Source organism: Crinia signifera, chromosome 19, assembly GCF_055691185.1.
Source record: "Crinia signifera chromosome 19, ASM5569118v1, whole genome shotgun sequence".
NCBI lineage: Eukaryota > Metazoa > Chordata > Amphibia > Anura > Myobatrachidae > Crinia > Crinia signifera.
The window spans coordinates 5,024,168-5,051,109 of NC_139226.1; the positions used below are offsets into that span (position 1 = coordinate 5,024,168).

General features: G+C 51.6%; 1 protein-coding gene across 2 annotated transcripts in view; it reads left to right on the top strand.

Moving 5' to 3' along the window:
* Positions 1-10,233: 10,233 nt before the first annotated feature.
* The window catches only part of LOC146041989 (protein-arginine deiminase type-3-like), a 34,413-nt gene continuing 17,704 nt past the window's right edge, over positions 10,234-26,942 (top strand). Inside the window, exons 1-7 of one of the 2 annotated variants that reach the window (XM_083161875.1) lie at positions 10,234-10,290; positions 11,745-11,817; positions 11,894-11,955; positions 12,181-12,298; positions 12,843-12,968; positions 16,520-16,683; positions 24,657-24,748. In XM_083161875.1, the coding sequence (XP_083018001.1) occupies positions 11,814-11,817; positions 11,894-11,955; positions 12,181-12,298; positions 12,843-12,968; positions 16,520-16,683; positions 24,657-24,748 (566 nt within the window). In that variant the 5' untranslated portion in view covers positions 10,234-10,290; positions 11,745-11,813. Of the gene's footprint in view, positions 10,291-11,744; positions 11,818-11,893; positions 11,956-12,180; positions 12,299-12,842; positions 12,969-16,519; positions 16,684-24,656; positions 24,749-26,942 lie in introns of those variants that run through there. The other variant, XM_083161876.1, reaches the window with a different exon arrangement.

The following is a 26,942-nucleotide window of genomic DNA, read 5'->3' on the forward strand; positions in this document are numbered from 1 at the left end:
TTGGAGGGAACGGGCACTGTACCACCCGAGGGCCGAAGGACCCCTGTTGTATTTCCTAGAGGTGGTGCGGAGGTGGCTGGCACTGTGCCCCCCCTGAGGGCCGGTATGACCCCTGTTGTTGTGTTTCCTAGAGGTGGTGTGGACGGAGCGGGCACTGTGCCCCCCAAGGACCGGTACGACCCCTGTTGTTGTGTTACCTAGAGGTGGTGTGGAGGGAGTGGGCACTGTACCCCTCAAGGGCCGTACGACCCCTTTTGCATTTCTTAGAGGTGGTGCAGAGGGGGCAGGTACTGTACCCCGAGGGACGGTACGACCCCTGTTGTTGTTTTTCCTAAAGGTGGTGCGGAGAGGGCGGGCACTGTGCCCCCCCCCCCCACGAGTGCCGGTATGACCCCTGGTGTTGCATTTCCTAGAGGTGGTGCAGAGGTGGCGGGCACTGTGCCCCCCCCCCCCCCCGAGTGCCGGTATGACCCCTGTTGTTGCGTTTCCTTTGCAGATATGATTGTGACAGGAGAGAACCGCTCCCAGATGTATAATCCCAGTGTTTCCACACAATAAACCTGGCCACGGGCCACGAGCCGGTTCCACCTCCTGTGAGGTGAGGTGTAGTGCAGGAATGCGGCCCAGCCCATACCAGTGACAGGCTGCCATTAATGACATTAATGACCCCAGTCCTGTCCGGGCGAGCTAATCCTCCCGACCGGTAATGCAGGGAGACAGTCATCCCAGTCAGTCACTCTCCCAGCTGGATATACCGTCAGACATGTCTAAGGGGAGGTCAATCCCAGTCTCACACCTGAATCCCACCTGTGACCTGTGTGTGGTTGGCCATGAGACCACCATCGATATCTACCGGTGAGTTCACCATCCTACAGACCCAAGCGCAGGATTCCTATTGGCTGGCATTTACTTTGTTGGGGGCTTTATAAGTGGGACAAGTGTTTTTAGGCTTGCAGGTGGGAGTAATCAATAATTTTTTGCAATTTTTTAAAAAGTGCTTTAAATTGACCCATGTATATATTATACCTATTCATGTACCGCTGGGCGTCTGTCTCGCCGATGCGGCGTGCAGGAACAGGGTCCCGTCACTGTACGGCTTGTGTGCTGGGCGTCTGTACCGCCGATGCTGCGTGCAGGAACAGGGTTCTGTCACTGTACGGCTTGTGTGCTGGGCATCTGTACCGCGGATACTGCGTGCAGGAACAGGGTTCTGTCACTGTACGGCATGTGTGCTGGGCGTCTGTACCGCAGATGCTGCGTGCAGGAACAGGGTTCTGTTACTGTACGGCTTGTGTGCTGGGCGTCTGTACCGCGGATGCTGCGTGCAGGAACAGGGTTCTGTCACTCTACGGCTTGTGTGCTGGGTGTCTGTACCGCAGATGCTGCGTGCAGGAACAGGGTTCTGTTACTGTACGGCTTGTGTGCTGGGCGTCTGTACCGCGGATGCTGCGTGCAGGAACAGGGTCCCGTCACTGTACGGCTTGTGTGCTGGGCGTCTGTACCGCGGATGCTGCGTGCAGGAACAGGGTTCTGTCACTCTACGGCTTGTGTGCTGGGCGTCTGTACCGCGGATGCTGCGTGCAGGAACAGGGTTCTGTCACTCTACGGCTTGTGTGCTGGGCGTCTGTACCGTGGATGCTGCGTGCAGGAACAGGGTTCTGTCACTGTACGGCTTGTGTGCTGGGTGTCTGTATTGCGGATGCTGCGTGCAGGAACAGGGTCCCGTCACTGTATGGCTTGTGTGCTGGGCGTCTGTACCGCGGATGCTGCGTGCAGGAACAGGGTTCTGTCACTGTACGGCTTGTGTGCTGGATGTCTGTACCGCGGATGCTGCGTGCAGGAACAGGGTTCTGTCACTGTACGGCTTGTGTGCTGGGCGTCTGTACTGCAGATGCTGCGTGCAGGAACAGGGTTCTGTCACTGTACGGCTTGTGTGCTGGGCGTCTGTACCGCCGATGCTGCGTGCAGGAACAGGGTCCTGTCACTGTACGGCTTGTGTGCTGGGCGTCTGTACTGCGGATGCTGCGTGCAGGAACAGGGTTCTGTCACTGTATGGCTTGTGTGCTGGGCGTCTGTACCGCGGATGCTGCGTGCAGGAACAGGGTTCTGTCACTGTACGGCTTGTGTGCTGGGCGTCTGTACCGCGGATGCTGCGTGCAGGAACAGGGTTCTGTCACTGTACGGCTTGTGTGCTGGGTGTCTGTATTGCGGATGCTGCGTGCAGGAACAGGGTCCCGTCACTGTATGGCTTGTGTGCTGGGCGTCTGTACCGCGGATGCTGCGTGCAGGAACAGGGTTCTGTCACTGTACGGCTTGTGTGCTGGGCGTCTGTACCGCGGATGCTGCGTGCAGGAACAGGGTTCTGTCACTGTACGGCTTGTGTGCTGGGCGTCTGTATCATGGATGCTGCGTGCAGGAACAGGGTTCTGTCACTGTACGGCTTGTGTGCTGGGCGTCTGTACCGCGGATGCTGCGTGCAGGAACAGGGTTCTGTCACTGTACGGCTTGTGTGCTGGGCGTCTGTACCGCGGATGCTGCGTGCAGGAACAGGGTTCTGTCACTGTACGGCTTGTGTGCTGGGCGTCTACCGCTGATGCTGCGTGCAGGAACTGGGTTCTGCCACCGTACGACTTGTGTGCTGGGCGTCTGTACCACGGATGCTGCGTGCAGGAACAGGGTTCTGTCACTGTACGGCTTGTGTGCTGGGCGTCTGTACCGCGGATGCTGCGTGCAGGAACAGGGTTCTGTCACTGTACGGCTTGTGTGCTGGGTGTCTGTATTGCGGATGCTGCGTTCAGGAACAGGGTTCTGTCACTGTACGGCTTGTATGCTGGGCGTCTGTATTGCGGATGCTGCGTGCAGGAACAGGGTCCTGTCACTGTACGGCTTGTGTGCTGGGCGTCTGTACCGCGGATGCTGCGTGCAGGAACAGAGTTCTGTCACTGTACGGCTTGTGTGCTGGGCGTCTGTACCGCGGATGCTGCGTGCAGGAACAGGGTTCTGTCACTGTACGGCTTGTGTGCTGGGCATCTGTACCGCGGATGCTGCGTGCAGGAACAGGGTTCTGTCACTCTACGGCTTGTGTGCTGGGCGTCTGTACCGCGGATGCTGCGTGCAGGAACAGGGTTCTGTCACTGTACGGCTTGTGTGCTGGGCGTCTGTACCGTGGATGCTGCGTGCAGGAACAGGGTTCTGTCACTGTATGGCTTGTGTGCTGGGCGTCTGTACCGCGGATGCTGCGTGCAGGAACAGGGTTCTGTCACCGTACGACTTGTGTGCTGGGCGTCTGTACCACGGATGCTGCGTGCAGGAACAGGGTTCTGTCACTGTACGGCTTGTGTGCTGGGCGTCTGTACCGCGGATGCTGCGTGCAGGAACAGGGTTCTGTCACTGTACGGCTTGTGTGCTGGGCGTCTGTATTGCGGATGCTGCGTGCAGGAACAGGGTTCTGTCACTGTACGGCTTGTGTGCTGGGCGTCTGTATTGCGGATGCTGCGTGCAGGAACAGGGTCCTGTCACTGTACGGCTTGTGTGCTGGGCATCTGTACCGCGGATGCTGCGTGCAGGAACAGGGTTCTGTCACTGTACGGCTTGTGTGCTGGGCGTCTGTACCGCGGATGCTGCATGCAGGAACAGGGTTCTGTCACTGTACGGCTTGTGTGCTGGGTGTCTGTACCGCGGATGCTGCGTGCAGGAACAGGGTTCTGTCATTGTACGGCTTGTGTGCTGGGCGTCTGTACCGCGGATGCTGCGTGCAGGAACAGGGTTCTGTCACTGTACGGCTTGTGTGCTGGGCGTCTGTACCGCGGATGCTGCGTGCAGGAACAGGGTTCTGTCACTGTACGGCTTGTGTGCTGGGCGTCTGTACCGCGGATGCTGCGTGCAGGAACAGGGTTCTGTCACTGTACGGCTTGTGTGCTGGGCGTCTGTATTGCGGATGCTGCGTGCAGGAACAGGGTTCTGCCACTGTACGGCTTGTGTGCTGGATGTCTGTACCGCGGATGCTGCGTGCAGGAACAGGGTTCTGTCACTGTACGGCTTGTGTGCTGGGCGTCTGTATTGCGGATGCTGCGTGCAGGAACAGGGTTCTGTCACTGTACGGCTTGTGTGCTGGGCGTCTGTACCGCGGATGCTGCGTGCAGGAACAGGGTTCTGTCACTGTACGGCTTGTGTGCTGGGCGTCTGTATTGCGGATGCTGCGTGCAGGAACAGGGTCCTGTCACTGTACGGCTTGTGTGCTGGGCGTCTGTACCGCGGATGCTGCGTGCAGGAACAGGGTTCTGTCACTGTACGGCTTGTGTGCTGGTCGTCTGTACCGCGGATGCTGCGTGCAGGAACAGGGTTCTGTCACTGTATGGCTTGTGTGCTGGGCGTCTGTACCGCGGATGCTGCGTGCAGGAACAGGGTTCTGTCACTGTACGGCTTGTGTGCTGGGCGTCTGTACCGCGGATGCTGCGTGCAGGAACAGGGTTCTGTCACTGTATGGCTTGTGTGCTGGGAATCTGTACTGCGGATGCTGCGTGCAGGAACAGGGTTCTGTCACTGTACGGCTTGTGTGCTGGGCGTCTGTACCGCGGATGCTGCGTGCAGGAACAGGGTTCTGTCACTGTACGGCTTGTGTGCTTTGCGTCTGTACCCGCGGATGCTGTGTGCAGGAACAGGGTTCTGTCACTGTACGACGTGTGTGCTGGGCGTCTGTACCGCGGATGCTGCGTGCAGGAACAGGGTTCTGTCACTGTACGGCTTGTGTGCTGGGCGTCTGTACCGCGGATGCTGCGTGCAGGAACAGGGTTCTGTCACTGTACGGCTTGTGTGCTGAGCGTCTGTACCGCGGATGCTGCATGCAGGAACAGGGGGGTGTAAAATGTCTAGTTATGCCAGTGAGAGGTTCCCACACCTCTGTGCAGGCAGATAAGACACAGAACCAGGCTACAACCCCCTGCACCGGATGGGCAGTTGCCAGCGACAACCACACATGATGGTCACACGGAGGCTGGTGATGTTATTATGAGTCACTGCTGCGTCGGATACATTATACTATGATGTGTAATAAGCGTCCAGCGATCAGTTTGGAACTTTGCGATAAATTGTACAATTGACTTTCTATAACTCTTCCTTTATAAGAAAGGGGGGGGGGGGAATGTAGGGGTTCTCTGTATTTTAAGACCAGCACCAGGTTCCACTAGTCAGTAAGGTAATGAGCTGCCTTTATATAGGTCCCTGCGGCCGTGACATTAACCCCCAACTATATAGCACTGCCCCGGGTCACTGGTGGATTGGGGACCCATCCAATAAAGGCCCCCCCCCCCCCCCCCCCCGGGGCACTTAAGGGCCAAGGCTGAAGCCCGGGGCTGTCAAAACTCCGTTCTCAGGATCACATGACGTCACTTGATGACACGCCTCTCAGATGTAGCGGGAAACGTCCGCAGATGTCTCTCCCATAATCTCCCTGTCACACATTCAAAAATTGCCCCAGCGACGCCATGTGTATGTATATATGTGATATCTGTGTAAAAATACCTATTTGAGTTTTCCCGGAGAGGAAACCTGCAGCGAACTTCAAGGGTTTTGCCCCACCTCCAGTTCGGAAAACATTGCAAAACAACTGCGATTCGAGGGTCTGCAGAGGAGGCGGAACTAAAATGTCCCCTTAGACCCGCCTCCTGCCCTGCCTGTGATTAACTTCCAATCCTGCCCGCTTCACTGAAGTGCAGGCAGGATGCGGGAGATTTGCCTGTTCCTCCATGGGTGCAGGGGCCTCCCCGGAAAATGGGAAGCCTCCTGCAATTTCCAGGAGAGCAGGCAAGTGTTGTATTAATTGTTTGCTAATTAGCTAATTAACATGCTAGCGAGATGATTCATGGCCCATATTATTCGGGAACATTTCCGTGAATGCCGTAACGGGTTCAGTAGTTCTCCAATCACTGCGCATCATCGGCAATGTCGCCATCGCTAAGCCACGCCCAGTTTTCATCACCTGTCTCTCACCACGGGATTATTCCCCATGGGACCACCAGTCCCGTGGGGAATAATCTGCAAATACCTAATGATATTTGGGCCCCGAAATGGGCGACTTAGCAGCAGCTTCTCATACGCATATGCCAGTAGATGAGGGGAACAAGTAGATGGGTGAAAACCAACTGCTGCCACCTGTGTTCCCCTCGGGTATGGATCATTTGGTCTACAACACGATGGTCAACAAACATTGGGTCGACACCATTAGGTCGACATGGGTCTAGGTCGAAATGGGTCTAGGTCGACATGGGTCAATGTTGAAATGGGTCTAGGTCGACATGGGTTTAGGTTGACAGGTCATTAGGTCGACACAAGCATTAGGTCAACATGGGCAATGTCGATAGTCAAAAGGTTGACACTGGGTTTTTCACTGTTTTTTGACCCTCATGGAGGCTATTTCTATGAGGACGCGTTTCCTCATCCACCCCGTCTTCCACTCCTGTAGCTTACAATGGACGATGCAAGCTGAATGAATATATACATTTATATCCCACGCAAGCTCGGTCCCAGGTATCGCTATGGCAGTCATGCAGTACACTTAAATTCAACAGTTACAAAATGCCGACATTGTCAAAAGATTAACACAAACAAGCCTTTTGTACCTGTTCACAATAAGCTACTTTGTACCTGTTGACCTTTTTTACCCTGTTGAACTTTTGACCTTGACAACATAAAGCATGTCGACTATATGACTGTGGACACTGTGGACCTATACACGGGTGACGCTGGTACCGGTGAGTCCTCCTCCGTCTACAGGAGCCTCAGATACACACAGACATGTAATCTGGATGACACTGCTCACTGTATCCGTGTACGAGTCTGGGCATGAACAGGCAGATCAGGTTTCCATGGCCTGCAGTGTCAGCTCACATTATGCAACGGCGCAGAGAGGGGCGGAGCTACGGGACTCAGCCAAGAATATAATCCTCCTGTATTCTGTGGCCTGTGGGCTAAGTGTTACAGGATCACTTCCCTCACCCCGGGAAATTGTGTCCCCAAATATACAGGGCCAGGCGCAGAGCAGGACCCCCCATCACTCCGCATCCTTCCTGGTGACAGTAAGCGGGTCCCCCTTCCTCTGCGGAGTGCTAGAGGCTGTGCACTCACTGAGGAGAACGGGATATGGTCATTTGGTCTACAACATGATTGTCGACACCATTAGGTCGACATGGGTCACAGTCAACATGGGTCAAGGTTGACATTTCATTAGGTCAACACAAGCATTAGTTCGACATGGGCAAGGTCAATAGTCAAAAGGTCGACATGGGGTTTTTCACTGTTTATTGAGCCGACATGTGCCGACAGGCGGTATTTCATGCTCTACCATCCACTAGGGCGTGTTGGGAGAATAAAATAGTGTGCTCGAAGCATTGCCAGGAGCACCCGACCCCGGACCCAGGGACTTACCGACGGGCTCAAGATAGGTAAGTATCAGTATGTGTGGGCTTTGGATGTATTAAAGTTTTATTTTTCATGTGTCTGTGTATGTGTTTATTTTACTATTTTTCATACTGTGGAACTACAAATGCCAGCGGGCCCTTTAAAGCCCCGCATGCTGGGACTTGTGGTTATCCAAGTCCCAGCTTGCTGGGACTCATAGTTCCACAGTATTAAAGAATAGTTAAATATTTTTTTACACAAAGATCCACCGCTCCAGGGCCACCGGGGACAGCACCAGGCTTCAGCCTGGTCAGGTAAGTCCTGGAGGGGGGGGGACCCCTTTATTGGGGGGTCCCCACTCCCCCAGGGGCCCTGGCCAGGCTGACCGGTCAGGGGGTTAATGTTTTGGCCCCGGGACCTTATATAATAAGTGTCCCCCCGGCTGTGGCATTACCCTGCTGGCTGGTTTGGCCTGGGGCTGGTTCTTAAAATACGGGGGACCCCTATTCATTTTGTCCCCCATATTTTGGGAACATGCCCCGGACCTGGAGCCTGGGGCTGGTTTTAAAAAATCGGGGAACCCCTATTTGCCGGGTTTCCTGATTTTTTTATTACCAGCCCCGGCTCTTTCAGTCTGGTGCTGGTTACAGCTGTGGGGGGGACCCCATGCTGTTTTTTTTAATTTATTTTTAATTTTCCCATTTTTTTTAACACCGAAGCCTGCACGGATCCGACTAATCCGTGCAGGCTAAAGCCAAATATGACAGGAAAATAAAGTATATTTGGCCGGCCATTCGCGGCCGTTTTATGCCAATTTACAGCCGTATTTTCGATATCGCCACTTAGCAAATCAGGAATCACCATTCTTTTGAATGGTGATTGCTGTCGTATTCTATCGATGGTGTAATCATTCGTATTTGTAAATACAAATCAAGACGTCCCATCAAGACGAATACGAAAATATGAATACGTAAATTTCCCCCATATTGTAATGAGCAGACAGCTGGTGCCATGCTAGCACTTGTAGTTCCACTGTAGCTGACAAGGCTCAGGTTGTCTTATCATGCTGTAGATTCTAGGCATAGGAGCTAGCACTCGGTTTATGTGGACGCAGGTTACCCCGAGTGGGATCCAATCACTGCCCATATACACTATGGGGGTTATTCAGCTTGGTACGGTGGGACCGTACGCGGTCGGTTCGGGTTTTTTTTTCAACTGCGCATGCATAGCTTTCGCTATGTGCATGTGCGGCGACCTCACACCGATCACGGACGGGTCTCTCAGTGCGAAAAAACCTGTCCGCAAGAGCACGGTCATTGTGGGCGGCATATGGGCGTTTTTATGGGAGCGGCTGGAATAATGAGGAAAACTGGGCGTAAACATGGGCGTACACGGGGGTGTGCACCAAAAATGCATGGTGCCACAACCGCTCGATTGGCGAACGCACTGTTCATTTTGGCCCAAAAACAGGCGGACACAAAAGATGGCTCCAGACCACCCCTAGAGATACCGCATGAGAGCGGACGCCTGGGTCTGCTAATTAACGCTGATTACTAGTCACACACATACACCTGAATGTAATAAGCAATGCTGCAGCCTATTAAGTGAAAACCATGATTTCACTACCTGCAAGACACACACAGCCCTCAAACACATTGGAACCTTATCTTTCTAGACTTCTCTACATGTAAAGGTTGGTTTCATTTTAGGTAAGATTCATTCTAAGACCTGCTTATATATGTCAAGGTCAGAGGCAGAACTCTGGGAGGCAATGGAGTCATCTGCCGCCGGGCTCCTGCTCTCAAGGGGGCACCTCTCCACCACTGCCAGCTTAAATCCATTAATTGAAAGCCATCAAAATTGCTTCTGTGGCTGAGTTTTGAAATATATATGTGTTCTCCCTCTCTTTCTGTATATACATACAGTATATAATATATATATATATATATATATATATATATATTTTATAACAGACTATATATATTTTGAATAACGTGGTGTGTGTGTGTGTGTGTGTGTGTGTGTGTGTGTGTGTGTGTGTGTGTGTGTGTGTGTGTGTGTGTGTGTGTGTGTGTGTGTGTGTGTGTGTGTGTGTGTGTGTGTGTGTGTGTGTGTGTGTGTGTGTGGCAAAAATATTCATCTTGCCTCTGGGCAACTGGGACAAACTTACGCCACTGGTCAAGTTTATAACCATCTACACCCATTCAGTAAGTGTTTTTGTATACTTTAAAAAGCAGGACACTCAATTCACAGAAGTCGACAGGTGTCCACTTTTTCACTGTAACACAAACATACCAGTTTTTTATATGGAAAAAGACACATAAACCACGTCTGAGAGCAACAATGATGTTTTTGGACTCAATTTCTACTTGCACTGTGGCGTACGCTCAGATATACGGATGGTGTCAGTGGGAAAACGGATGAGATCCGTCCGTGCACTTTGGCGTACGCTCTGTTGTACGCCAGGTATCGGTGGCTAAGAGGGAGATCTGTCCGTACACGGTGGCGTATGCTCAAGTTTACGCCACTCCCCATTGTCGGTGTTTGTGACCGTCCGTGTGCGGCTATTCTGTGGGCGGACTTTCGCTCACCGTCCGCGTACGGGAAACGTACGGCGTGACTGACCGTACGTACGTTTCACCGACCTAACCAGAATAGGGCCCTATATTTCTCATTCAGTCTCTGTAACACAATATTATTTTACCCGTCATCAGGTATGTTCCAAAAGGGGCCGAGTCCTTCGATGTCCGTGGATCGAGGTCACTGGATGTCACCATTGTCTACAACCCCAAAACTCTGACCAAACCCCAAAATGAGGAAAAATGGCCTCTAAGGAAAAATGTCAAAGTCTTGATCACCCCCCAACAGCCCAGCAAGGAACTGAACGACAGCAAGGTGATGCGTTGTGTTGTGTAATACGTCCCATGTCTACTGTGCTGCAGAGGAATGGACACAGCGGTTCTACGTCAGCATTACGCATACAGGGTCTTATCAATACAATGTGGCAATAATACTGTAGTGTTAGATAATACTGATGTTCTGCAGGCCTCTATGGGGGTCAGTAATAATGTGCAATATATAGTACTATGTATCTGGGTAGATGGGACAGAGCAATGTTCTGCAGATCACTAGAGAGGTCAGTAATGGAATAATCTGCAGGATATATCACTATGTATGTACCTGTCAGGGGGTAGATGGGATAGAGCGATGTTCTGCAGATCACTAGAGAGGTCAGTAATGGAATAATCTGCAGGATATATCACTATGTACCTGTCAGAGGGAAGATGGGATAGAACGATGTTCTGCAGATCACTAGAGGTCAGTGATGTAATACTCTGCAGGATATATCACTATGAAGCTGTCAGGGGGTAGATGGGACAGAGCGATGTTCTGCAGGTCACTAGAGGTCAGTGATGTAACACTCTGCAGGTATATCACTATGTAGCTGTCAGGGGGTAGATGGGACAGAGTGATGTTCTGCAGATCACTAGTGAGGTCAGTGATGTAATACTCTGCAGGATATATCACTATGTACCTGTCAGGGGGTAGATGGGACAGAGTGATGTTCTGCAGGTCACTAGTGAGGTCAGTAATGTAATAATTTGCAGGATATATCACTATGTACCTGTCAGGGGGTAGATGGGACAGAGCGATGTTCTGCAGATCACTAGTGAGGTCAGTAATGTAATACTCTGCAGCATATATCACTATGTACTGGTCAGGAGGCAGATGGGACAGAGCGATAATCTGCAGGATATATCACTATGTACCTGTCAGAGGGGAGATGGGAGAGAGCGATGTTCTGCAGATCACTAGGGAGGTCAGTAATGTAATACTCTGCAGGATATATCACTATGTAGCTGTCAGGGGGTAGATGGGACAGAGAGATGTTCTGCAGGTCACTAGAGGTCAGTGATGTAATACTCTGCAGGATATATCACTATGAAGCTGTCAGGGGGTAGATGGGACAGAGCGATGTTCTGCAGGTCACTAGGGAGGTCAGTAATGTAATAGTCTGCAGGATATATCACTATGTACCTGTTGGGGGTAGATGGGACAGAGCGATGTTCTGCAGATCACTAGTGAGGTCAGTAATGTAATAATCTGCAGGATATATCACTATGATCCTGTCAGGGGGTAGGTGGGACAGAGCGATGTTCTGCAGGTCACTAGAGAGGCCAGTAATGTAATACTCTGCAGCAGGAGGCAGATGGGACAGAGCGATACTCTGCAGGATATATCACTATGTACCATTGGGGGTCCCGATCCTAATTGAACCCTAGGTTATATTGAACACACCATGGACTATACAGTATGTGTGACCAGGTATTTTTGCCGTATTCCCCCAGATTAAGGTTTGGTATTACGGACCTCAGCGGAGGGATGTCTTGGGCACTGCCGTGCTGTACCTGACGTGTATGGGTGAGTAGCCATACGTCAGGCAATGTGATTACCACCCTGAGATACTGGTGCCCTCTGACCCATTGCTGTGTTCCAGGTGTCTCCCTGGATGTGGATGTGAATCGCATCGGAGCCGTTACCCGTGGGGTAAAGGATAAGGTACGGGGTGCTCATTATAATGCAGAGTGGGGCAGATGTATTAAGCCTTATAAAGAGACAGACGGGAGGGTGATAAAGAGTGATCATCGTCCAATCAGCTCCTGTCATTTTTCAAAAGCATCCTGTATCATGGCAGTTAGGAGCTGACTGGCTGGACATTTTTGTCATCCTTGCATTTAATCCATCTGCCCCAATCCCTGGTACGCTCATGTTTACCTATCACAGGACTCCTGGACTTGGGGGCCCGGTGGGAAGGGAGCGGTTCTGCTGGTGAATTGTGATCGAGATCGAAACAGCTCCGGTCTTCCTGACAACCAAACCGTCGAGATCCCTAACGCTGCTGGTACCAACCTTGTTTTCATCATCCCAGTCCAGGTTTTATAGCAGAAACACTGCCATCTACTGGCAGAGACTGAAACTACATCTCTTTCTCACACATGCACAAACACAGAAGGCAGCAGACTGGCTTTCGAAGCTTTTGCTTCGAGCGAGCTTACTAGTATTTTAAATAAAACAGGAATATACAACATTAAAGTGCACCTGTCCACTCTGCACAGTGGGGGCGGCAATTTTTGGAGGGTCACCTATTGTTTATCATGATGCAGCCTATTAGTGCGTAGTAGACATATGAGGTGTGAGGCATCCGTACCTCTGTGACATCACTAGTTCCAAGTACATTGATAGCTATACACAGAGTGATCTGGAAGTGAAAGATACAGTATATTTATCTAATAAGTTTCCCATCACGAATGACGGCTGTGAGAGTCTGCTGTTTAGTGTCACCCTGCACAAGGGAATTTTCCCTAAATCGGTGACTGGCACTTCCAGGTCATTGGGTTGGAAGTCTGTGGGTAGTGATCAGTGATCATGGAACCTTCCTCCGGCAGATCTGAAGGACATGTCCCCAATGGTGCTGACAGCGGAGGGGCCCGATGAGGTGTTCGATGACTACAAAGTGATTCTGTCCATATCCGCCCCTGACTCCAACAAGCTGAGAGTCTACCAAAAGTGCAGTAAGTGTCTCTGCAGAAGGGCGGGTGACTGACAGCGCGAGGGTGTACGGGTGTCAGTGCGGGTGTAAGGGTGTCAGTGCGGGTGTCACTGAGAGGATGTAAGAATGTCAGTGCTGGTGTCACTGTGAGGGTGTAAGACTGTCAGTACGGGTGTCACTGTGAGGGTGTAAGAGTGTCAGTGTGGGTGTCACTGTGAGGGTGTACGGGTGTAAGAGTGTCAGTGCGGGTGTAAGAGTGTCAGTGCGGGTGTACGGGTGTCAGTGCGGGTGTCACTGAGAGTGTAAGAGTGTCAGTGTGGGTGTCACTGAGAGGGTGTAAAGGTGTCAGTGCGGGTGTCACTGTGAAGGTGTAAGAGTGTCAGTGCGGGTGTCACTGAGAGGGTGTAAGGGTATCAGTGTGGGTGTCACTGAGAGGGTGTCAGTGTGAGGGTGTAAGGGTGTCACTGTGAGGGTGTCAGTGTGAGGGTGTAAGGGTGTCAGTGAGGGTGTCAGTGCAGGTGTCACTGTGAGGGTGTCAGTGTGAGGGTGTAAGGGTGTCAGTGTGGGTGTCTCTGTGAGGGAGTAAGGGTGTCACTGTGAGGGTGTCAGTGTGAGGATGTAAGGGTATCAGTGTGGGTGTTTCTGTGAGGGAGTAAGGGTGTCACTGTGAGGGTGTCAGTGTGAGGGTGTCAGGGTGTCACTGTGAGGGTATCAGTGTGAGGGTGTAAGGGTGTCAGTGTGGGTGTCTCTGTGAGGGAGTAAGGGTGTCTCTGTGAGGGAGTAAGGGTGTCACTGTGAGGGTGTCAGTGTGGCACTGTGAGGATGTAAGGGTGTTAGTGTGGGTGTCTCTGTGAGGGAGTAAGGGTGTCACTGTGAGGGTGTCAGTGTGGTTGTCACTGTGAGGGTGTCAGTGTGGCACTGTGAGGGTGTAAGGGTGTTAGGGTGGGTGTCTCTGTGAGGGAGTAAGGGTGTCACTGTGAGGGTGTCAGTGTGAGGATGTAAGGGTGTCAGTGTGGGTGTCTCTGTGAGGAAGTAAGGGTGTCACTGTGAGGGTGTCAGTGTGAGGGTGTCAGGGTGTCACTGTGAGGGTATCAGTGTGAGGGTGTAAGGGTGTCAGTGTGGGTGTCTCTGTGAGGTAGTAAGGGTGTCACTGTGAGGGTGTCAGTGTGGCACTGTGAGGATGTAAGGGTGTTAGTGTGGGTGTCTCTGTGAGGGAGTAAGGGTGTCACTGTGAGGGTGTCAGTGTGGTTGTCACTGTGACGGTGTCAGTGTGGCACTGTGAGGGTGTAAGGGTGTTAGTGTGGGTGTCTCTGTGAGGGAGTAAGGGTGTCACTGTGATCGTGTAAGGGTGGCACTGTGAGGGTGTCAGTGCGGGTGTCAGTGTGGCACTGTGAGGGTGTAAGGGTGTCAGTGTGGGTGTCTCTGTGAGGGAGTAAGGGTGCCACTGTGAGGGTGTAAGGGTGTCAGTGCGGGTGTCAGTGTGTCACTGTGAGGGTGTAAGGGTGTCAGTGTGGGTGTCACTGTGAGGGTGTCAGTGTGTCACTGTGAGCGTGTAAGGGTGTCAGTGTGTCACTGTGAGGGTGTAAGGGTGTCACTGTGAGGGTGTAAGGGTGTCAGTGCGGGTGTCAGTGTGTCACTGTGAGGGTGTAATGGTGTCAGTGTGGGTGTCACTGTGAGGGTGTCAGTGTGTCACTGTGAGGGTGTAAGGGTGTCACTGTGAGGGTGTAAGGGTGTCAGTGCGGGTGTCAGTGTGTCACTGTGAGGGTGTCAGTGTGGGTGTCACTGTGAGGGTGTCAGTGTGTCACTGTGAGGGTGTAAGGGTGTCAGTGCGGGTGTCAGTGTGTCACTGTGAGGGTGTAAGGGTGCCAGTGTGGGTGTCACTGTGAGGGTGTCAGTGTGTCACTGTGAGGGAGTAAGGGTGTCTCTGTGAGGGTGTCAGTGTGGCACTGTGAGGATGTAAGGGTGTTAGAGTGGGTGTCTCTGTGAGGGAGTAAGGGTGTCACTGTGAGGGTGTCAGTGCGGCTGTCACTGTGAGGGTGTCAGTGTGGCACTGTGAGGGTGTAAGGGTGTTAGTGTGGGTGTCTCTGTGAGGGAGTAAGGGTGTCACTGTGAGGGTGTAAGGGTGGCACTGTGAGGGTGTCAGTGCGGGTGTCAGTGTGGCACTGTGAGGGTGTAAGGGTGTTAGTGTGGGTGTCTCTGTGAGGGAGTAAGGGTGTCACTGTGAGGGTGTAAGGGTGTCAGTGTGTCACTGTGAGAGTGTAAGGGTGTCAGTGTGGGTGTCACTGTGAGGGTGTAAGGGTGTCAGTGTGTCACTGAGGGAGTAAGGGTGTCACTGTGAGGGTGTAAGGGTGTCAGTGTGTCACTGTGGGGGTGTAAGGGTGTCAGTGCGGGTGTCAGTGTGTCACTGTGAGAGTGTAAGGGTGTCAGTGTGGGTGTCACTGTGAGGGTGTCAGTGTGTCACTGTGAGGGAGTAAGGGTGTCACTGTGAGGGTGTAAGGGTGTCAGTGCGGGTGTCAGTGTGTCACTGTGAGGGTGTAAGGATGCCAGTGTGGGTGTCACTATGAGGGTGTCAGTGTGTCACTGTGAGGGAGTAAGGGTGTCTCTGTGAGGGTGTCAGTGTGGCACTGTGAGGGAGTAAGGGTGTCTCTGTGAGGGTGTCAGTGTGGCACTGTGAGGGTGTAAGGGTGTTAGTGTGGGTGTCTCTGTGAGGGAGTAAGGGTGTCACTGTGAGGGTGTCAGTGTGGTTGTCACTGTGAGGGTGTCAGTGTGGCACTGTGAGGGTGTAAGGGTGTTAGTGTGGGTGTCTCTGTGAGGGAGTAAGGGTGTCACTGTGAGGGTGTAAGGGTGTCACTGTGAGGGTGTAAGGGTGTCAGTGTGTCACTGTGAGGGAGTAAGGGTGTCACTGTGAGGGTGTAAGGGTGTCAGTGCGGGTGTCAGTGTGTCACTGTGAGGGTGTAAGGGTGTCAGTGTGGGTGTCACTGTGAGGGTGTCAGTGTGTCACTGTGAGGGTGTAAGGGTGTCACTGTGAGGGTGTAAGGGTGTCAGTGTGTCACTGTGAGGGTGTAAGGGTGTCAGTGCGGGTGTCACTGTGAGGGTGTCAGTGTGTCACTGTGAGGGTGTAAGGGTGTCAGTGTGTCACTGTGAGGGTGTAAGGGTGTCAGTGTGGGTGTCTCTGTGAGGGTGTCAGTGTGTCACTGTGAGGGTGTAAGGGTGTCACTGTGAGGGTGTAAGGGTGTCAGTGTGTCACTGTGAGGGTGTAAGGGTGTCAGTGCGGGTGTCACTGTGAGGGTGTCAGTGTGTCACTGTGAGGGTGTAAGGGTGTCAGTGTGGGTGTCACTGTGAGGGTGTCAGTGTGTCACTGTGAGGGTATAAGGGTGTCAGTGTGTCACTGTGAGGGTGTAAGGGTGATGATGAGGAAGTGTGTCCCACCCACAATCACAGTAGTAATATTACAGTTTGTTCCCAGTTGTAAATCTCTCTAGAATATGGCAGCGGTCACTGAATAACCGATAAATATCCCAATAGGATGAGTCACAGGTTCCAGATGCTGACACCTTTGCTCCCCTGATTTAGAGAACATCTACTCCCATGTGCTGGGGATGGGGAAGTTACTGTACAAGGTCCAGCGCCAGAACAGGGACGAGGTGACATTCTACGTGGAGGGCCTGGAGTTCCCGGACGCAGACTTCCCTGGTCTGGTTAATATAAAGCTCACGTTTCAGAAGACCGGATGTGGGGTAAGTGACCGGTAGGCATCTGCAGCCGTCATGGCGCCATATTACTGTATACCGGTATGTGTGTATATTACTATATATGTCTGTATATTACTGTATACCGGTATGTGTGTATATTACTATATATGTCTGTATATTACTATTTATGTGTCTGTATGTTACTATATATGTCTGTATATTACTATATAGGTCTGTATATTACTATATATGTCTGTATATTACTATATATGTCTGTATATTACTGTATATTACTATATAGGTCTGTATATTACTATATATGTCTGTATATTACTATATATGTCTGTATATTACTATATATGTCTGTATATTACTATATATGTGTGTATATTACTGTATACCGGTATGTCTGTATATTACTATATATGTGTGTATATTACTGTATACTGGTATGTCTGTATATTACTATATAGGTTTGTATATTACTGTATATTACTATATATGTGTGTATATTACTATATATGTGTGTATATTACTATATATGTGTGTATATTACTGTATACCGGTATGTCTGTATATTACTATATATGTGTGTATATTACTGTATACCGGTATGTCTGTATATTACTATATATGTGTGTATATTACTGTATACCGGTATGTCTGTATATTACTATATATGTGTGTATATTACTGTATACCGGTATGTCTGTATATTACTATATAGGTTTGTATATTACTGTATATTACTATATATGTGTGTATATTACTATATATGTGTGTATATTACTATATATGTCTGTATATTACTGTATATTACTATATATGTCTGTATATTACTATATAGGACTGTATATTACTGTATACCGGTATGTGTGTATATTACTATATATGTCTGTATATTACTGTATATTACTATATATGTCTGTATATTACTATATAGGACTGTATATTACTGTATACCGGTATGTGTGTATATTACTATATATGTCTGTATATTACTGTATATTACTATATATGTACGCAGGGGGACCTTAGCGCGGCGCAGCCGCGCTGAAAAAAGGGGCGTGGCATCATGTGAAGGAGGCGTGGCATCACAAAAAGGGGTGTGGTGTTACACTTTAGACCATACACAGTAATGCCCATAACACATTTTAGCAAACTCTGTAATACCCATTACACATAAAGCCACACACCGTAATGCCACTTACACATAAGGCCACACACCATAATGCCCATTACACATTGTGCCACACATCATGATGCCCGTTACATACTATATAACAAACCGTTATGCCCATTACATATTTGCCACATAAGTGCTAATTACCTATGTGCTCATTGCTAGGGGGTTCTTGCTTGATGGCACCATAGTACCCATTACACATGATGCCGCACACCATAGTACCCATTACACATGATGCCGCGCACCATAGTACCCATTACACATGATGCCGCACACCATAGTACCCATTACACATGATGCTGCACACATAATGCTGCTTACACATGATGCTGCACAACATAATGCCCCTTACACATTAAGCCACACATTATGCATAATGCCCCCACATACCGCTACTTGTAGCGTCCCTTAAGCAATGCCCCCAAAAGTGCCACTTACTGTAAATTTTTATATGAGCCTTCGCTGCTGCTGCAGGGAGAGATGGAGAGCGGTGCAGCTGCTTCTATGGGGAGAGGAGCAGAGCGCAGCGCAGAGCACACTCACACTCCCCTCCTGGTGTCCCCTCTATCCGAGTGGACATTTGAAATATTGTGCGCGCTGTTGTTGTGCGTGATGTCGGGGGAGCACGCCAGGCGCCTGCACCACATGATTAAAAGATGGGGGGGGGGGGCTGAGGTGAAAGCGGGAAGAAGAATTGGAGTGGAAGCTGCAGGGGTGACAGTCATTGACAGCTGGGCAGAGAGCAGGGGGCTGCCCGGCTGTATTCAGAGCACTGCAGTTCACGGCTGTTTGAAATAATACCCCTTTCACAACAGAAAATTCAGGGATTTACCCGGGAATATGGTCCCAGGTTCATGCAGGGACATTCCCAGGCTGACACCTTATACACCAGCCTAGTGCATTTTCTGGTGTGAGGGGGAGAGACAACCACTTCCCTCTCCCTACCCCCCTTTAACCAACCAGCTATATCTTCAGAACCAACTGACCCATTTACATGAGACCAGTATCATATTGAAGAACTTTTGAGTTGGCTTCGAATGATTTTGGTCCCATGAAACTGGGCTGTTTGGTTACAGAGAAATCTGCCCTCAAAGAACATAAACAGTCATGAAATTACATTTAAGAAATGAAAGAAAACAAACGGTTTAACCTCAATACCCCTGGAACCAATTAACCCATATTAATCCAGCCTGGTATCAGATTGAAGGCCCAGCAATTTGGGTTCGACTGAGATCAACCTCGAGCTTCAGTGATGCCGAAGGGGGAACTGGCAGCCGTTGAACTGGGTGGGGGTCGGAATTAGCGGGTCCCATGTTATCCTATAGGCAGGGGAGCCGAGAGAGGGGGGGAGCAGGTACTAATTACCCGGGCCCACGATTGCTGAAGGGGCCCCGCAGGGGCCCTGGTCTGACCCCTCCCTTCCCCCTCCATCCCTCCCGGGTAGCAACAGTAGCACACACTTCTACAGCATGTGCTGTGCTGACAGCAGGCTCAGCATGAGTGTCTCACTGACAGCGTGAGAGGTCATGCTGAGCCTGCTGCCAGCACAGCACATGCTGTAGGTGTGTGCTGCTTCTGAGATTACAGTTTTTAGAGTTTTCTTTCACCCTATTCTAAACATTTCAGGGGCGTGGCCTAAGTGTGGGAGGTTCCCACAGCACACACACTTAGGCCACGCCCCCAAAATTTTACCGGGGCCCGGCATTCCTCTCGGCTGCCCTGCCTATAGGGAAAATGTTCCAAATTTGCCTGGTCGTATCTCCGGTTCCCAGGGGGCTAGAGACACAGGGCTGGGCTCGTTGGAAAGCTCCATCCCTCAGCTACAAAATGGGCTAATGGGTGGTCCTGTGCACCCCCGGACCACCCCCTAGATTCGCCTATGACTGTATACCGGTATGTGTGTATATATTACTATATATGTCTGTATATTACTGTATATTACTATATAGGTCTGTATATTACTGTATATTACTATATATGTCTGTATATTACTGTATACCGGTAGGTCTGTATATTACTATATATGTGTGTGTATATTACTGTATATTACTATATATGTGTGTATATTACTGTATATTACTATATATGTGTGTATATTACTATATATGTGTGTATATTACTATATATGTCTGTATACTACTGTATATTACTATATATGTGTGTATATTACTATATATGTCTGTATATTACTGTATATTACTATATATGTCTGTATATTACAATATATGTCTGTATATTACTGTATATTACTATATATGTCTGTATATTACTATTTATGTCTGTATATTACTGTATATTACACTATATTACTGTATATTACTATATATGTCTGTATATTACTATATATGTCTGTATATTACTGTATACCAGTATGTCTGTATATTACTGTATATTACTATATATGTCTGTATATTACTGTATACCGGTATGTCTGTATATTACTATATATGTCTGTATATTACTGTATATTACTATATAGGTCTGTATATTACTGTATATTACTATATATGTCTGTATATTACTATATAGGTCTGTATATTACTGTATATTACTATATATGTCTGCATATTACTATATATGTCTGTATATTACTGTATACCGGTATGTCTGTATATTACTATATATGTCTATATATGTCTGTATATTACTATATATATGTCTGTATAATACGGTATGTGTGTATATTACTATATATGTCTGTATACTACTGTATATTACTATATAGGTCTGTATATTACTATATAGGTCTGTATATTACTGTATATTACTATATATGTATGTATATTACTGTATACCGGTATGTCTGTATATCTCTTATATATTTAGCCAGATCTGTCACTCAACCCCTGTGGAGAACGTTCCTGTGAAGAACAGTTTCACTTTCATGTGTCTGACGTTCCACCCCCTTGACATCACCTCCCCCCGCCCAGCCAGGGCTACAGTACACGCCCACCATCCACCATTACTCCACAGCCACCATCCACCATTACTCCTGCACATCCCTACCCTCTGCCAGGACCCCCGCGACCCCCCTCCCGCAATTCGCGGGACCCCCCGCGACCCCCCATCCCGCGATTTGCGGGACCCCCCCGCGACCCCCCCTCCCGCGATTCGCGGGACCCCCCCTGACCCCCCCTCCCGAGAAACGCGGCACCCCTGCGACCCCCCCCCTCTCGCGAATCGCGGGACCCCCGCGACCCCCCTCCCGCGATTCGCGGGCCCCCCGCGACCCCCCCTCCCGCGATTTGCGGAACCCCCGTGAACCCCCTCCCGCGATTCACGGGCCCCCCGCGACCCCCCCTCCCGCGATTTGCGGAACCCCCGTGACCCCCCCTCCCGCCATTCGCAGGACCCCGCACCCCCCCTTCCGCGATTCGCGGGACCCTCGCTTTCCACCCTCCCGCAAGTCGCGGGACCCCCGCGACCCCCCCTCCCGTGATTCGCTGGACCCCCGCGAACCCCCCCTCCCGCGATTCGCGGGACCCCCGCGACCACCCCGGTATCCGGACTATTGTTAGACAGCACTTACATCGACAGCCATTACATCGACACCATTAGTTCGACACCTCAATAGGTCAACATGGTTTTAGGTCGACATACCTTTAGGTCGACATGTCATTATGTCGACAGCTCATTAGGTCGACAGCTCATTAGGTCGACACTGCCATTAGGTCTACACTGCCATTAGGTCGACAGTGTCTATGTCGACAGTCAAAAGGTCGACATGGGTTTTTTCACTGTTTATTGAGCCGACATGTGCCGACAGGCGGTATTTCATGCCCTACTATCCACTAGGGCGTGGTGGGAGAATAAAATAGTGTGCCGAGCGCAGCGAGGCACCGTGCCCGAAGCATAGCGAGCGGCTGCGGTACACTTCAAACTGTGTCCATGTCGACTGTGTCGACATTTCGGCCAAAATACAGTGAAAAAACCCATGTCGACCTTTTGACTGTCGACATAGACTCTGTCGACCTAATGGCAGTGTCGACCTAAAAACATGTCGACCTAATGAGCTGTCGACCTAATGAGCTGTCGACATAATGACATGTCGACCTAATGGTATGTCGACCTAAAACCATGTCGACCTATTGAGCTGTCGAACTAATGGTGTCGATGTAATGGCTGTCGATGTAAGTGCTGTCTAATATCCGTCCCAGACCCGACCACCCCCTCCCGCGATTCGCTGGACCTCCGCGACCACCCCCTCCCACGAAACGCGGGACCCCCGCGACCCTCCCGCAAATCGCGGGACCCCAGCGACCCCTCCCTCCCGCGAGCCCCCTCCCGCGATTCGCAGGACCCCTGCATCCTCCCCTCCCGCGATTCGCGGGACCCCTGCGACCCCCCCTCCCGGCCTTAAAAGGGCCCCCCGCGACCCCCCCTCCCGCAATTCACGGCACCCCCCCCCCTACTATGATTTGCGACCCCCCTCCCGCAATTCGCGCCGCCCGCTCCCGCGATTCACGGAACCCCCCGTAGCGCCCCCCTCCCGCGATTTGCGGGCCCCCTCGGCACTTCTCACGATTTGCGACCGCCCCCTAATTCACACATTCGGGGACCCCACCTCCCGCGATTCATGCCCCCCTCACGCAATTCACGGCACCCCCCACACCCCTCTTCCTGCGATTCGCAACCCCTCACGACCCCCCCTCCCGCGATTCACGAAACCCCCCGTAGCGCCCCCCTCCCGCGATTTGCGGGCCCCCTCGGCACCTCTCGCGATTTGCGACCGCCCCGTAATTCACACATTCGGGGACCCCCCCTCCCGCGATTCACGGCACCCCCCATACCCCCCTTCCTGCGATTCGGAAGCCCCCACGACCCCCCCTCCCGCGATTCATGCCCCCTCCCGCAATTCACGGACCCCCGCACCACCCCCCTGCACCCACCCTCCCTTGATTCACGCCCCCCTCATGCAATTCACGGCAACCCCCCACACCCCCCCTCCTGCGATTCATGACCCCTCCCGTGATTCACAGACCCCCGCACCACCCCCCCTTGACTCACGGCACCCCACGCGCCCCTCCCGCAATTCACGGACCTCCGCAACCCCCCCTCCCGCAATTCACTAACCCCGACAACCCCCCTCCCGCAATTTGCGAACCCCCCTTCCCACGATTCAAGCCCCCCCCCGCGCCCCCGCCCACGATTTGCGGACCCCCGCCCCCTCCCACTAACCGCGGATACCCACACACCACCCCCCCTCCCGCAATTTGCAGACCCCCCAGACCCCCTTCCGGCAATTCCACCCCCCAGCGGACCACCGCGGCCCCCGCTCCCGCATTTCACGTACCCCCGTGACAATGGGGGATCCTGTACCACCACAAGCAGGTACCGCCCCTAGGTGGGAAATCCGGCCCTGGCTGCCGCACTGCAGGTTTCCCCACTGCCCTCTGCACCAGCGCCACAACTTTTATCAATGTCTTGCCCACATACCACTATTATACAGCCTCCTGCTCTCATGCACGCTCACTCCCTCCCAGTGGGAGGAGACGCTCACCCACTGCCGGGAGCTGCATACTGTCCCCCACCCTCCTCCAGTTCTAGGGATGCCCATCGACCATCAATGATTTTCAAATAATCAATGGTTTATGGCCGATGTTGAATACTTTTGCCATCAATGTGGGAGGACACTGCCCTGCCTCCTGTTCTCCTGCCCCGTAACTTCCGCCAGTGGAGACCCGCTCACCCTGTGTTGCCCACATTCCCCTATCATGCTTTACCGCCCAGCCTCCTGCTCTCATGCACCCTAACTCCCACCCAGTCGGAGGAGACACTGACTCCTGTACTTCTGTGCTGCCACGCTGGACCCTCACCCACTGGCAGAAGCTGCACAGTGTCCACCACCCTCTTTAGTCCACCCCCTTCCACCACTGGGTAATCGCTGACGCTGTGTTGCCCACATACCCCTATCATGCCTCATATCCCAGCCTCCTGCTCTCATGCACCCTAACTCCCACCCAGTAGGAGGAGACACTGACTCAGGGCCACCGTCCGGTACTCCTGTGCTGCCACGCTGGACCCTCACCCACTGCCAGAAGCTGCAAAACAGGGCATCTTTCATACAATTCTAACCATATTTCTCACAATACAAATGTTCACAAATTAAGGGGCGTAGCCCCTTACGTCGGTGTGAAGAGCGCCCGTAGGGCGCGATGAATCACCTAGTTACTATATATGTGTGTATATTACTGTATACCGGTATGTGTGTATATTATTATATATGTCTATATATGTCTTTATATTACTATATAGGTCTGTATATTACTGTATACTGGTATGTGTGTATATATTACTATATATGTCTGTATATTACTGTATATTACTATATAGGTCTGTATATTACTGTATATTACTATATATGTCTGTATATTACTGTATACCGGTAGGTCTGTATATTACTATATATGTGTGTGTATATTACTGTATATTACTATATATGTGTGTATATTACTGTATATTACTATATATGTGTGTATATTACTATATATGTGTGTATATTACTATATATGTGTGTATATTACTATATATGTCTGTATACTACTGTATATTACTATATATGTGTGTATATTACTATATATGTCTGTATATTACTGTATATTACTATATATGTCTGTTTATTACTATATATGTCTGTATATTACTGTATATTACTATATATGTCTGTATATTATTATTTATGTCTGTATATTACTGTATATTACACTATATTACTGTATATTACTATATATGTCTGTATATTACTATATATGCCTGTATATTACTGTATATTACTGTAAAATCTATATACTGTATGTCTGTATATTACTCTCATATTTTTATCTCCCATTAGACCGACATCTTTACAGAGCGCGTGGTCTTCAGAGTGTCCCCGTGGATCATGACACCAAACACGCAGAAGCCGCTGGAGGTCTATGTCTGCAAGTACGTACATGCGTGATGTCACTCATATGGGGTCAGACCTGATTCACAGCAGCCAGAGTTCCGTAAAGGCGACGCCCCTTAAAGCAAAACCCCACCTCGTCAATGAATATGTCCAAAACATCGCAACAGGCTCACCATCAAAGTATTTATACACGAAGCACCAGTCATCGCAGGTGCCATGTAGCGAAATACTTAATCTGCGTGCGATGGATACAGGGTGTGTGATGCCAGCTACTGACATCACGCATCCTCCCCTAATAAGCCTGCGTTATCCCGGACACTCCCAGCGGTTTCCTAGGCACGCCTGCGTTATCCCGGACACTCCCAGCGGTCTCCTAGGCACACCTGCGTTATCCCGGACACTCCCAGCGGTTTCCTAGGCACACCTGCGTTATCCCGGACACTCCCAGCTGTTTCCTAGGCACGCCTGCGTTATCCCGGACACTCCCAGCGGTTTCCTAGGCACGCCTGCGTTATCCCGGACACTCCCAGCAGGTTTCCTAGGCGCGCCTGCGTTATCCCGGACACTCCCAGCGGTTTCCAAGGCACGCTTGCGTTATCCCGGACACTCCCAGCGGTTTCCTAGGCACGCCTGCATTATCCCGGACACTCCCAGTGGTTTCCTAGGCACGCCTGCGTTATCCCGGACACTCCCAGCGGTTTCCTAGGCACGCCTGCGTTATCCCGGACACTCCCAGCGGTTTCCTAGGCACGCTTGCGTTATCCCGGACACTCCAAGCGGTTTCCTAGGCACGCCGGCGTTATCCCGGACACTCCCAGCGGTTTCCTAGGCACGCCTGCGTTATCCCGGACACTCCCAGTGGTTTCCAAGGTGCGCCTGCGTTATCCCGGACACTCCCAGCGGTTTCCTAGGCGCGCCTGCGTTATCCCGGACACTCCCAGCAGGTTTCCTAGGCGCGCCTGCATTATCCCGGACACTCCCAGCAGGTTTCCTAGGCGCGCCTGCGTTATCCCGGACACTCCCAGCAGGTTTCCTAGGCGTGCCTGCGTTTTCCCGGACACTCCCAGCGGTTTCCTAGGCGCGCCTGCGTTATCCCGGACACTCCCAGCGGTTTCCTAGGCACGCCTGCGTTATCCCGGACACTTCCAGCGGTTTCCTAGGCACGCCTGCGTTATCCCGGACACTCCCAGCGGTTTCCTAGGCACGCCTGTGTTATCCCGGACACTCCCAGCGGTTTCCTAGGCACGCCTGTGTTATCCCAGACACTCCCAGTGGTTTCCTAGGCGCGCCTGCGTTATCCCGGACACTCCCAGCAGGTTTCCTAGGCGCGCCTGCATTATCCCGGACACTCCGTCCCAGCAGGTTTCCTAGGCGCGCCTGCGTTATCCCGGACACTCCCAGCAGGTTTCCTAGGCGCGCCTGCGTTTTCCCGGACACTCCCAGCGGTTTCCTAGGCGCGCCTGCGTTATCCCGGACGCTCCCAGCGGTTTCCTAGGCGCGCCTGCGTTATCCCGGACACTCCCAGTGGTTTCCAAGGTGCGCCTGCGTTATCCCGGACACTCCCAGCGGTTTCCTAAGCACGCCTGCGTTATCCCGGACACTCCCAGCGGTTTCCTAGGCACGCTTGCGTTATCCCGGACACTCCCAGCGGTTTCCTAGGCACGCCTGCGTTATCCCGGACACTCCCAGCGGTTTCCTAGGCACGCCTGCCTTATCCCGGACACTCCCAGCGGTTTCCTAGGCACGCCTGCGTTATCCCGGACACTCCCAGCGGTTACCTAGGCACGCCTGCGTTATCCCGGACACTCCCGGCGGTTTCCTAGGCGCGCCTGCGTTATCCCGGACACTCCCAGCGGTTTCCTAGGCGCGCCTGCGTTATCCCGGACACTCCCAGCGGTTTCCTAGGCACGCCTGCGTTATCCCGGACACTCCCAGCGGTTACCTAGGCACGCCTGCATCATCCCGGACACTCCCAGCGGTTACCTAGGCATACCTGCGTTATCCCGGACACTCCCAGCGGTTTCCTAGGCACGCCTGCGTTATCCCGGACATTCCCAGCGGTTTCCTAGGCACACCTGCGTTATCCCGGACACTCCCAGCGGTTTCCTAGGCACGCCTGCGTTATCCCGGACACTCTCAGCGGTCTCCTAGGCGCGCCTGCGTTATCCCGGACACTCCCAGCGGTTACCTAGGCGCGCCTGCGTTATCCCGGACACTCCCAGCGGTTTCCTA